Source organism: Chaetodon trifascialis, chromosome 11 (genome assembly GCF_039877785.1).
Source record: "Chaetodon trifascialis isolate fChaTrf1 chromosome 11, fChaTrf1.hap1, whole genome shotgun sequence".
Lineage (NCBI taxonomy): Eukaryota > Metazoa > Chordata > Actinopteri > Chaetodontiformes > Chaetodontidae > Chaetodon > Chaetodon trifascialis.
This window is the reverse complement of record NC_092066.1, coordinates 8,518,676-8,531,865: the sequence shown is the minus strand read 5'-3', so window position 1 is coordinate 8,531,865 and position 13,190 is coordinate 8,518,676. Positions and strand designations below refer to the sequence as shown.

At 42.7% G+C, this 13,190-nt stretch overlaps 1 protein-coding gene across 2 annotated transcripts; it reads right to left on the bottom strand.

Annotated features, from left to right (window-relative positions):
* Positions 1-2,698: 2,698 nt before the first annotated feature.
* On the bottom strand, positions 2,699-8,738 carry adcyap1b (adenylate cyclase activating polypeptide 1b). Of its 2 annotated transcripts, XM_070973836.1 has the most exons (5): positions 8,385-8,684; positions 7,856-7,960; positions 6,801-6,935; positions 6,342-6,446; positions 2,699-5,749 (listed from the first exon to the last, which is right to left on the bottom strand). In XM_070973836.1, the coding sequence occupies exons 2-5, from the start codon at positions 7,957-7,959 to the stop codon at positions 5,566-5,568; spliced, it is 528 nt and encodes a 175-aa protein (XP_070829937.1). In that variant the 5' UTR covers position 7,960; positions 8,385-8,684; the 3' UTR covers positions 2,699-5,565. The 2 variants fall into 2 exon arrangements, with proteins under 2 accessions (XP_070829937.1, XP_070829938.1); XM_070973837.1 differs by lacking the exon at positions 6,342-6,446 and having other exon boundaries at positions 8,385-8,738.
* Positions 8,739-13,190: the final 4,452 nt, after the last annotated feature.

Genomic DNA, 13,190 nt, shown 5'->3' with positions numbered 1-13,190 from the left:
TGGATAGTTGTGGTTACCCATGGTTGCTCATGCAGCACAGGTAAAGCGTTTCCCTCTAAGCCAGAAGCAACTCTTGATCAGTGGTCCATGTCTACATACCCTCGCCCACATCTCCTGTTTTCCTCCTCCCTGCCTCCTCTCTCCCTCCCTCTTGCTGCTCCCAGAGGGGCTGCTGTTCACCGCAGAGTGCCTCCTGCTTAATGGTAGATGTGACAGAGCCCACCACAAGATGGGATCTGAGGGAGAGGGGGACTGGGGGCGTAGGGCTGCCACTGTCACGGGTTTCATTGCAGGCATGACCGGAGCGTCCCCCCAAAACCTGACCGCTGAATGATTCATGAGTTTAAATGCACGGTGGGGGTTGCGGAGGGAGGGAGGGAGGTGTGTGATTGCATCATTGCTGTGTCTGGGCCTCTCTTGTGAGTGCTGTATTCTTAACCCTGACACGCAAGAGAGATGATGGGGGAGAAGGGGGGGGTAGTGTTTGCGTTGTAGGTAAATAAGCGCACACACACAGCTGGACTAAAGGCAGAAATGTTAATCATACAAACAGTAAATCAGTATTAAGCATGCATACACACTCCTGGCTTCACACGCTCATCAGACACATGGCGACAAAGAAGGCTGGGTGTGGCTGTGGCACTATGGGGGTTGGAGGGGTGGGTGCAGTAAGGGTATCCCCACTGGAAAAGCCCTGAACACAACCTCCCCTTCCCCCTCTAACACCTTATACATAATTAAGACATGTCTGGAGGCATTGGAGGGCAGAGGGAAGATTATTAAAAGCTGTGTATGATTCCAAATAGTGGGAGTTGGGCTGATTTTGCAGCTGTAGCTTTTACCAGATCCTCCCAATTTTCCTTCTAAGAAGCTGCCAACAAAAACCAGCCAAGGGACGCAACTCTTGAAAAATTAAGCTCAATTGTAAAACCGCTCGAAGACACTAATGGGGAGATAAGAAGTGGTGGGATGCATGCCATCGAGGAGTGATGATGCGAGGCTATGAGGGAGGAGGAGCCACCTTTTTATTGATTCAGGCATTAATGTACATTATGTACAAATTGGTTGAGGGTGGCCCCTCATGTGAAGTCTGCTGCTGTGCAAACAAATTGAGAATTTGTCTCAATATCCACTTGTGGGCCTATCAGGTCGTGAATATCAAATTCAATTTATTTAGGAATACATTTTTTTTCATTTCTTCAGATTTGCTTGCCCCATTTTGTAAAAAACAGAAAATGTCACAGGAGAAATGTGAGAATCTGCTTGTCAAGAGGACTAAGACTGCTTTTCTTCTTGACAGCTGATGAGGGAGGCAGGGGGAGAAGGGGGGGATAAATAAAGAATAGAGGTGTCCTATATATCACACAGGTAGCTCAAACCATGACAATCGACTATCTGTCAGCCTTTTCATAGCAACAGGGCAGCTCCCATGAATCAACATCCTCGCGGGGAAGAAACAAAGATGTACGTCTCAGAATGTGTGTGTGGCAGTTTCTTGTGGCTAATTCATTTTGGTGAATTTCATTAATCATATTTACCACCTGTGTCTGACTGTGCCAGCAACTGTTGGTGTTATTGCAGTATCTGTGAGAGACATAACAGTATGTGCGTGTGTTCGTGTGTGTGTGCACCAGGCGTAATGCAGAGCCTGCAGAAGGTCTGCTTGTGTTGAGCACACAAATAGCGAAATACACTCACGGACTTGCACACAAACACACACACTCTCTCTCTATCTCACTTTCTTTCCACACATACAAACACACTTGACACATGCGTATACATAACCGTGTCCCTTTGTGGACCGTTGCCATGCAACATTTCTCTGATTGGGTTAGTTGAGCTCTGGTGCATGTGTACTCTCTCTCTCTCTCTCTCTCTCTCTCTCTGTCTCTCTCTCTCTCGCTCTCACACACACACACACACACACTCCTGCTGGTTGATGAGGATCAGATCACACACACACACACACACACACACACACACACACTCCTTTGCCACACCCATCCTCCTCTCCCACGGGACACAGCTGCACTTCCAAGGCCGAGGCGCAGTTGTTCTGGAGGAGGGAAGCGCTCTGCTGCTCAGTCCAGCCTCGTACTTTATCTCGACGGTCTCTTTGGAGATGCTGGACGGTTCTTCGGTTTGCATTACAGGCGCATCCACACTTCAACCTTTGTTCTCTGTTTTCATTTTATAAACTGTAACTTGAAATTCTCAAACCACCTGGAAAAGCCATCATGTGGCGAGGACTGATCAGTAAAAGACACCAAATGCACCTCACTTTGCTTTGTGCTCGTGATGCAGCGTTGGTTCCTCTTGCTGATAGGTCCGTTCTGCACGGTGCACCGGTGCTTTCAGATCTCAGCTTTTCTGTTTCATTTCTGTTGCTCTGGCTTTGGAAAGATAAATCTAACTCAACAGTACTTCAGGTCATCATAACCCACTGGAGAACAGCAGAGTGGCTGTTTGCTGGAGGATGTTTCACTCTGTTTTCTGTAACGTGACTTGAACTTTGTGCTGTTTGGGTCTTTATGTGGCCCTTGGCGATCATATAAACTCAACTTTTAAAGGTAGATTTAAGCCTGATTGGGATGTAAGAAGTCAAAATGTGAGGCGAGGCCACCACTATACTGTCGCTAACAACACATGTATCACCTCAAAAATGATGTATTTCAAAGATTAGACATTGATTAGAAAATGTTGTTTACAAAAATTTATTCATACAAATCTTACAACACTTTCATAACATTGAGAAACGTAAAACCCCATATAAGGACTCCTGTGTGTATAACGATGTCACTTGTACTAAGGTTCACTTTTAAAACACATTGTTTTCAGATAGATAAGAGATTAAACATTGAAGTAAGGCGTTTGGCGCTTTCAGAAATATCAACAACAGGCATTTTCTATGATCTGAACAACATCTCTGTCATGTTCTGAAACCCTTTTATTCTAGATAGTGATGCACATAGTTGTAAATAATATGTAGGGGCTGTTTTCTGATTAATAAATTACTGACCAATATCAAAATAATCAACAACACCTCATAATCAACAGTAACAAACACTGGTCATTGTTCACAACTCTCACAGACACTGAACACCCCATACTCATGCACACGCACACATACACACACACATTGCCTGCTCCATCTACATATAAATTCTATTCTTTTTTTTTTTAATCAATGAATCATTGGCCATGCTTTAAAAGAAAGCCTAATTCTACTACTCTTGGGGCAGACTAAGCCGAGCGATTAAACAGAGTAAAAGGAAGTCTCAATGTAAGCTAATGGACTGCAGCATTGTAGGGCCACTAAAATTGCCATCTGTCACTTGTGGCGAATTTTTTTATTTTTTCTTTTTTTCTCACGTCGAAGCAAGGCACCAAAGCCAAAAGCTGTTTCCACCTCCGCATGCGCGCTCACTCGCTCATTCACACAAACAAACATCAAATGCACACGCACGCACACACACATAAACACAAATGCGCACGGATCTACGAACGTCTGCATCCACACACATTCACACAGAGCCTGTAGGATAAAGCCAAATTGAAGAAGGAGTGGATTGAGAGTTTCTATTGGGAAACGCAGGCCACTGATTTGATTGCAGGGGCACATAAAGCTGCATTTGCATAATATTGAATAAATACACAAGATATCTCCCTAATAAAAGTCAGTGGGAAGACCCCTCTGCTGGAGGGCTCAATTGTAGTCTGAGAGGTGAACTCAGAGGGGCCTCGTCCAGCTTCGCTCACATACTGTTATTCCATCTGTTGGTTCCAAAGTGAAGGGAATTCAACATCTGATATTTCCTATCAGACTCATTGACCCTGATCTCACTTTGGAAGGTGAGGACAGGCGCCGGTGCTCTCGCCTCTTGTCTCTGTATCCAGGTGCGACAGCCTCTCTCAGACGTGGCTGCTGTCTCTTATGTAACTTTGCATCCTCTCTCACGCACACATCATCTCTCTTTGTCTCCTGCTCTCTCCTCCTCTCCATGCATATCTCTCACTCGACATCATCTCTTCATCACACCCTCACTGCACATACCCCAGTAGACATCTAACACAGATTGGCTTCGTCTCAACAAAGAACCACGGCACTGGCAAATCAACTATTTAGCACGGCGATCTAGAAGCAAAAGAATCTCTAAAAACCGCTACCAGGACAAAGGCAAGCAGCAAGAACGGGGTCCAGTGTCTTATCTTATGATATCCACAATGACAGCAGCAAGGGAGGTAAAAATTCAACAAGTCAGTGCAGTACCAGTTTCCACCACCTCTAGCCCTCCTTGTTCACATTCCCAACACATCTGAGGAGGGGGGGGAGTGGTGCTGAAATAGGCTGAGCACAGCCCACCTCCCAAATAGCACAATCCAAAAAAGCACGATGGCATGCAGTTTCTAAGCAAAATTAGCAAGGTGTCCGTTTCCACATGCACCAATAGATATGTAATAAGATAAATATTCCTAACTCTAACTCAGATGCTACCTTTCCTTTCCTCTTGTCAAAAAGAAATGCTTCATTTCCCGCATCTTACAAGTCCTGGGTCCACCCTGAATATTGGTTGCCCAAATCAACAGTTGAAGCACATTCTTCCAAATAATTCCGTTGACTGAACACAGACAACATTGAGATGAATATGTGCAGTGTGTAGTTTCTATACTGTACATAATGCACACACATATGGAACATTCTTTACACAGTCCTCTGGAGCATGATCTGTCTCCTGCAGTAAATGACTTTGAGGCAAGTGAGCAAGCAGTGTTTGCCGCATACTCCTAACAGCAACTGGAGTGCTTTCTTTATCTTTAGTAAAGGCAATAATGCCCTTGCAAAAGCCTGCAATTAAATTTCTGTTTAAAAGAGGGTTGGATTTTACCACCAGTTACATGAATGACCGTGTAAGCCAATCAGTTATCCATCAAATGAGAGGCTGCACAACAGAAGCCATCTGAATTCCCCTGGAGGGGCAGCAAGCTATACAAACCCACAGAGCTCCCATTAAGGGAGCGAGATGAAGGGTGGACAAGGGCAACATCTATCATTTAGGATAAGCCGGATATGCCTCACATAGCATGCTCACTGCTTCTTTGGGCCTGTTTGGAAAACAAACAACACTAAAAAAATAGAACGTTGGTTACAAAAATAAGTATAACATTCAATACTTTGATTGTCTTTTTAAAATCTATTTATTTTCTGCATATGTAGATGACCTTTAAAGATTTCAAGCGCATAACGTTGAAGGTGCACAATTATCTTTTTTTTTCTGATTTCTTTTTTTTTTTTTTAAGTCATTTTGTTTTGTTTTCAACATCTTAACATGAAAATAAAATATTGGTCCACAAAGTATAACTGTGCGGTATCAAGTGCTTTTGTACAAAAAGAAAAAAAAACGATATTATTATTAAAATATTCATTTTAATGGCTTTACTTCATACATAAATACATGTTGAAAGAACACAGGCGCAATCCACTGGTTGGTCAGATATATCTGAATGACTTTGATTTAACGACTGGATGTATATACACAGGAGGGCAGTTTGGGCGCTTGAACAACGCTACAAATAGGCAAGTCGGCGTCCTTTGTTCCTAACTCTCTGTCTGTACCTTCTTCCCAGAACCGCTGCCAGGTATTTCTGCACGGCCATCTGCTTTCTATAGCGACTGTAGCTGTCGGTGAAGATCCCATCTGAATGTCTTTTGGATAAGGGCTCTGACTCGTCCTCCATGCTGTTGTCCTCACTGCAAAAAAAAGAAAAAAAAAAAAAAGACATGAGTTAAAGCTGCAGCCTGTCTCTCCTCAACAGATTTCTGCTCTTGTTTGATTGGACATCCTCCTCATCTTGCCATGATGCAAAGTTGCCTGCAATCATTAATAATGCATTTATGGGCCTTTTATCCTTTTTTTTTTTAATCGGCGGCAAAGCAAGACATTGTCAAAGAAACAGTGATTTAAGCGTTTTAGAAAAGTTCTGAATTATTCACTTGCAGCCCATTGCGTATTCTGACGCATGGTTTTTCGTTAGGGCAAATAAAATCGATTTATGGATTAATGTCATATAAATCGTAGTGGGCTATTTTATTCTCAGAAAGCTGACCCTGTTTTCTCAGGGGAGGACACGAATCATGAACGCAGTGCCACGCCACCAAAGAAATAAAACAAGAAAAAAGGAAGAAATGAAAATGTCGAGACGTTTTAGACACGGTGAGGTTGAAAGAATAAATAAAACACGCACATAAAATGATAGACAGGGATGCAGCAGCCCGGACCTGTGCAGCGGAGGAACAGAAAGGATGATGACTGCAGGTGAACGCTGATAAGAAATGCCCTTACCCTGCACGAATTGTCATCAGAGAATGCAGATAATGTCTCGCTGTTAACTGACCCAGGATCTCCCTCAAGGCTCTATCTAATTCTTCCTCAGCATGCCTTTCTGATCTGAGATGATAAAACGCCAAAACACATAGATCATCAGTGACTAAAAAGCGCAGACAAAATGATCAAAAGTAGCCTAAAATGTCCCCACCCACCCGCAGCTCCACAATCACATCAGGTGCTGTTACTTTTTTTTTTCCACACAGCCTGTTTGCTTCCATATCTGCCGACCTTTTTCTCTTGATTATTAACAGTATTTGCAACCCACATTTTAGGCTACTCGGTATGAAAATAACACTGAACAAATAACATGAGGAACTCTGGGAAAAATAACAAACCAAGCAAACATTATCGCAAAAGAGTCATTAAAACGGAATCCAGCTCGAGGCTTTGGCTGTGGTGTGGAAGCATGTTTACCTCTTCTCTGGTGGGTAGTAGAGAGTGTACGCGTCGTCGTTTAGGGATGGTGGGCTTCGTATAGCAATCTGATCGCTATCAAAGCCCATGTCGGATAATGAATTGCCATCCTCATCGAAGGCGTCGTTTTCAAGTCTGCAAGAGGGAGAGCATTCATCACAAATCTGATCTGTGCACAAGTGGGACGCAGGAGTGAGAGAATGCCAAAATGTCTGCATCTGTCTCTAAAAGCAGTGGGAGGTTAAATGCATTGCAGATAGGAGGAAAAATATTATAGCTGAAGGATTTTAAATAAAACCAGAAAACGAATTTTTTCAATTTGATCCAAAAAAATACTAATTATGTGCGTCTTTATTTTTCATTTAAATTGATTTTTTTCCCATCGGGAAAATGTGCTCTTAATTCCAACTTGATGCTGCTGCTCTCAACGGAGGCTACAGCTTCATTAATTATTTAAACATCGAAACAATGGGTGTGAAAATGATCGCTTGTAGTGTGGGCGAGGAGCCAATTTTTTATCAAAAGAATGCTGAAATTAGCAGCGAAAATTTACAATCAATACGAACCACGCCCAAATTACGGATATGCTTTTCATAGAAAAAAGGGAATAAATCTGAAGTGGATGGAGCTCTCCTATTCGTTTCGCCTCGCCTCTCCTTGGTGACGCCAGTCCACCGTCATCCCGAGGGCTATCCATGGCATTGACTGCACTCTCATTTTTAATAAGGAGAGTTCTGCGAACCGTCCCACCGGACAGATACCTTTACGCAATTTCCATTACCATTTTCCACACAACACTTGCATTTGTGCGTGCTGAAATTACTGTACTTTCCTATGTTATGTCTCTCAAATCTGTGATTTAAAAATTCGCGCATACTTTGTGCGCAATTACGCACACTTATTTGAAATAAAAGTGCCCAAATCCAAATCTTTAAGTAAGATTTTCTCCTTAATCACGATGCAATAGCATCATTGAACAAAAATGGTGTTAAGCAGCGTTTAACATGAATGAATTAGAAAATACAATCAGGTTTGCATAAAGCGCATACACCTACCTAATCTTAGGGTAACTTAGTCCGATAGGTGTGCAGAAGACGCTGTAGTGCATTAAGATTCCGTAGATGAGCAAGATTAAAGTCGCTTTACTCGAACTGGCCATGCTGTCAGAAAATGAAGGAAAAAAAAACAGGTAACATTAAACAGGTTAGTCACTCCTACAGAAACAACACGCTGGCTCTTTGTTCTACCAAATTCACATGCTGTGCCACTTCTCTTATTACAAACTACAGAGCTGGATCGAGTATGAGCCTGTTGAAATGAGCTGGAATAAGCGCAGCGTCCGTTTGCACACACACTCAAAACACCTCTGCCTGTTTTATTCGTCCCATTTCGCAAAAGTTTAACTGTGACACCGAATCCTGGGCATGCAGCGCCAAAGTAATTAACACCAGCAGATCTCCATGCAGTGCAGGGTTTGGAAAAAAAAAAAAAAAAGAAGAAGAAGACTGTTTTCCATTACTTTATCTCGCTCTCCATCAATGAATTTCTCCGAGTTTTAAGACAATCCGCAGATAAAGCACATACCTATAGCAGGGAAGCAGGGAGAGCGCTGTGCTGTAGGATGCGATCCGGGCGCGGCTGTGGAAGGCTGTGTGTGTGTGTGTGTGTGTGTGTGAGAGAGAGAGAGAGAGACGGTATCTTTCTCACGGCACTTCTTTCCTGGCTGAAGCGCCTCCGTCGTCTCCTTATGTTCCCCTCAGAACAGCCTATCTCACTTTTAGACACAATTAATAAGACTCAACCAGTCGCACGGGCGAACAAAAAAACTCGGTGGGAAAGTGCGACGTATGTTCGTCTACATATCGTTGCTCTAAAACTTTTGTCCTGTGCTGTGATTGCCTTGGATTTTTATCCGTGCATCGTAAGCCTTGCCCCCCCTCCTCCCTCCCTCCTCCCTCCAATAAGTCACATTAAGGATGCTATAGACGTCATCAAGTCTGCCTCCCGGAATATAAAAGTACAGTTCCTTCCTCATCAATGCATCCGTCAGACTCACCCCCCCCCCCCCCCCCCCCCACCTCCCCCCTAAGATGGAAGTTTACTTCCAAACTTTCTTATTTAAAAAAAATGGTGAAAGCACACATGAATTCATGAACTTTTGCTCAGGACGATGTGACGGCCAGTACAAATCAATTTGTCCCTCACCGCGACCGCATCGGCTTCCCCCACCCCCTCCAACGCGTCATCAATAACTCCAATTAGGCTTTTATGATTATGACTGAGCTGGGAAATGATCGTGTTTGCCGGTGCTGGTGGTGGTTTCGTGTGACTGCATGGTTTGGGTGGAAGAGTGCGGATCAGGCTTCCGCTGACCAAGTTCAAGGCCTCTGGGGAGTCGGGAGCTGTCCGGTGCTGAAACGACTCGTCTCGAATTGCGGCTTTCTGTACTTACAGTAACTTTTTCTAATTGTTTCCAATAATTGCTCGCTGGATGTCGAGGAGGGGGGGTGGCTTTTAATGGCCATGCAGTGACAGCGCTAAAGGCCTCGGCCTAATCATTAGATTGTCGAAATAAGAAGGACGCACGTAGTCTGGTTTGAACGCGGGCTGGTGACGCATGGTGCCGCATCGGAGCGCTTCAGCCTACGTGGCTTTATCAGCCATTCACCCATTTTTCCAACATTGTTCTGAAATTGTGTGTGTCATTATAATTTACTGATAAATGCGCTAAAACGAAAAAGACTAGAAAAGGCTTGTGGCTACGCTGTGCTGTATGTGGCAGCTAATCAAGAAGCAGTCGGGCCTAATTCTTCTGGGCTGATGAGGCATAAATTGGCGCATTTTTTGGCATTCAGTCGAACCTCTTTATCCTTGCGACTTCTCTGTAATGTGCTACTTATTATTAGCTAATAATCCAGTGGAAAAATATGCAGTGAAGTATAAACTTGGCATTAATACGCATATAAGATTGATGGCTTGCAGCAGAGTGTTGCAGGATGCCAGTTCTCAGGCTTTTAATTTGGAGGGTTGGACGCCCGTGTGAAAATCTAATCCCATCCTGTATTGGCCCTCGATGCAGTCACCAAGCCGAGGTCAGCGCACCTTTTGATTTGGCGCTGCACATCACTGATTCAGACCTATAGCTCACCAAGCAGTTGAAGAGTTTGCCAAAGAGAGACTCACGTCAGCGTTTTGTTTACTCTGACGCAATATGACGAACAGAGCCAGTCACTGCGCGAAGGGGCCTATCCTCATCTTCCTCTTCGTTGGGCGTGATTCCAGCGAAGAGCACAACTTAAACCCCATATGCGTGAGCTGGAGCAGACCGCTAACATGAGGCCTGTTACAGCAGGTGTGGATGCGGCTCAGTAGCCTGGACAAACGGCGCCATCATGAGGAGAGAAGAGAGACATGCGGTTCAGTCGTCATCCGCAGGGCACCCAGAGGGAGAGAGGAGCAGATGAGTGAAAAAGCTCACGTTTGGTCGTTTTGCCTTAACCAGAAATAATTCATGCTTTCTCCTTATTGTCGTTATTCATCTGACAACATATTGTAATTGGATTTCTTTCCAGATATTTGAAGTATTTTCTATTCTAACCTTTATTTAATCAAGTGATCTCACTGACATCATGATCTCATTTGCAAGACAGATCTGTGTGTAGAATCCACTGTGATCATATTATCTTTGTAGATTATTCCAGTGCGAGTTTTTGTTTGGAGAAAAATGACAGCGAATGGAACTTTATTGGTTTAATGGTTTTTTCCACCCTTTTTTGTTTGTGGCCCATTGAAGTGAAGCAGTGTTGTGACCCCTTGCCACAGACTGGATGTCTGAGTTTCCCCCCAATCATCTCAGTTTGTTTCATTGAAGAGATCTGCACAGGCAGCACCTTCAGTATCTCACAGAAATATTCAAGAAAAGTCCAAAAATGGACATTAAATTGTGTAGCAGAACCACTTTTTTAATATCTTGTCCCTTTATCCTCCGTATGTAAGATTTAAAATGACAACCAATCTAAAATGAAGTAATGTGTGTTTCCTTTTTAGTGTATGATTATGATGAAGAAATGTTTTTTCATTAAATTATGACATGGTAGTGCAAAACAAGAAATACTATAACAGTAGCCATGTTTCAAGTGAATTTGAAGCATTTTTGAAATGTTACAAAAAGGAAAAGGAAAGGCTCGTTTCCATCAGCTGTTCTGGAGCAAATAAAGGAGGCTGCGTCATGCATGGATGTAATAAACAGTGTAGAGTGAGAACCAAAAAGCAAAACTGTTTGCAATAAACCTCAACGAAGAAGAAAAGAGATGGAGAGGTCTTCAGAAATTTTTGACAGCAGAAATAATTTCTTCTTTTTCTTCTCCTCCTTCATCTTCTGCACCTTCCTGTCTTGTACATGACATCAGAAAAAAAAGTGTTTCTATCTCCCTTTAAGCACATTAACTCTTTTTGGAAAAAGCACCCCCCCCCCCCCCCCCCTCAAAGTGAGTGTGAAAGTTTTTTCAAATTTTTCAGTTTCCATGAACCTTTTTTCTCATGTGATAAATGGTTTTATTTTGCCGTTTTAAACGTTAAATAATCTTGTGACCCCTTGGAGAGGTGTCGACCCCCGGGCTGGGGGCCACTGATATGACTACAGCTACACCTCGCTCACACTAACCTCAGGTACCACTCAAAGGATCTGAAGTCATCTAATTAGCCTACCAAAGCCTACCTAGCTTGTGCTAACCCTGTTTATTGTTGATTTCATAGAAATACATCTCTGATTAAAATCATCCAACCTGACGCCTGAGCGAGCTCCAATCACTCAGATATATAATGTTTTAGGCCGATGTTTGAAAGTACATAGGAATTGGGAATTACAGTGATGTCATTATTAAAAATGGTGACACATGTAACTAAAAGAATCACAATAGGATTTCTGTGTGTGTGTGTGTGTGTGTGTGTGTGTGTGTCCCCTCATTGATGTCTCCCAGGGGACACTTGCGGAGCCGCCTGCGCACAGTGCAGTCAGAGTCAGTAGGGGTCAGCAAAGCCCTTCAGAATCAGTTAAAAAAAGCTCTGAACACCTCACACATACTGAACCGTCAGTGTTCAAGGCCATTTTCAAGAAGATGAGACACTATGCAGAACATAATTAGAACAGAATGTGATAATTTGCTTATTGTTCTTGACATTTACTCCAACTGAAAACAGCACAAAGACAATATATTTAATGTTCAACCTCATTAATTTAATTGTTTTTTGTAAATATCTGCTCATTTTGAATTTGATGCAGCTGCACGTTTCAAAGAAGTTGGACAGGAGCAGGTCATTGGTAACAGGTGATAGTCTCATGAGTGACAGGAGCATCCTGGAAAGGCTCAGTGGTTCACAAGCGAGGATGGAGCGACGTTCACCACTTTGTGAACACATGATTGTGTAAAGGATGTTACTGCATGAGCTCAGGAACAGTAAAACTGTTGTCACAGTTTATTTACAAATGGCTGCATTCTGATTTTATTTACTTTTTCCAACTTTCTTGCAATCAATGTTGTCAAAGTGTCGTTATTGTTTTAGCTGTTACAAATTGATTTAAGATGCAATTTCAACCTGACCCCTGAAAACCAGCCTTTTTTAAGTAGTTTTTATAGTTTTTTGTGATCATAAGTGTCCATAACAAAAAGAGAGATCCACTCTATTTTTCCTTATAAATGTTATGGGACTAATGCCACAGTAAGTTAAATAGGCTATTATACACCATTAACTGCAGGCCTATATTTAATGTTAACAGAAGCGTGAGTACATAACGTTGAACCCATTCATCCTTTCATACAGCCTAGAGGGCGCCAGATGCCTGCTCATGAATAAGGTTCAAAGGTTAAACGTTACGACACAACGTCGCAATTTACGTCTAAATCACACAAGTTAGATATTTGTTTTTCACATGATTTGATGTGATACAAACGAGGATAGAAAGGAGCATCTTTATCTGGCTGGTACTGAGCCAGGTGGTGTGTTTTCCTCTCAATCTGAGCCTGTGATGTCGGCCATATTGGACACAAGGGAAAACCATTCAATGGGAGATGATGTAACGTTCAAGTGTTGTAGGAAATGATACACATACCGGCGTGAACCAACATGTACGAAACAAAAGAGCAAGAAAAAAGAAACCCGAACTTCTGTGGACACCGAGGCTCTCAAGATGTTATTTGTGAAGTGTTATTGAATTATTTTAGTTGAATAATGTTTTCCAAATCATCAGTTAAAGGGTGCAGACCGACACTTGCTTGATTATGCCACTGTATTGCAAAGTATCAAGTAATTTATGTACGAGAGCTGAAACATTCAGTCGATTTATCAATGTGTTGATTGACAGAACAGTATTTGGCAACACTTTTGATATTT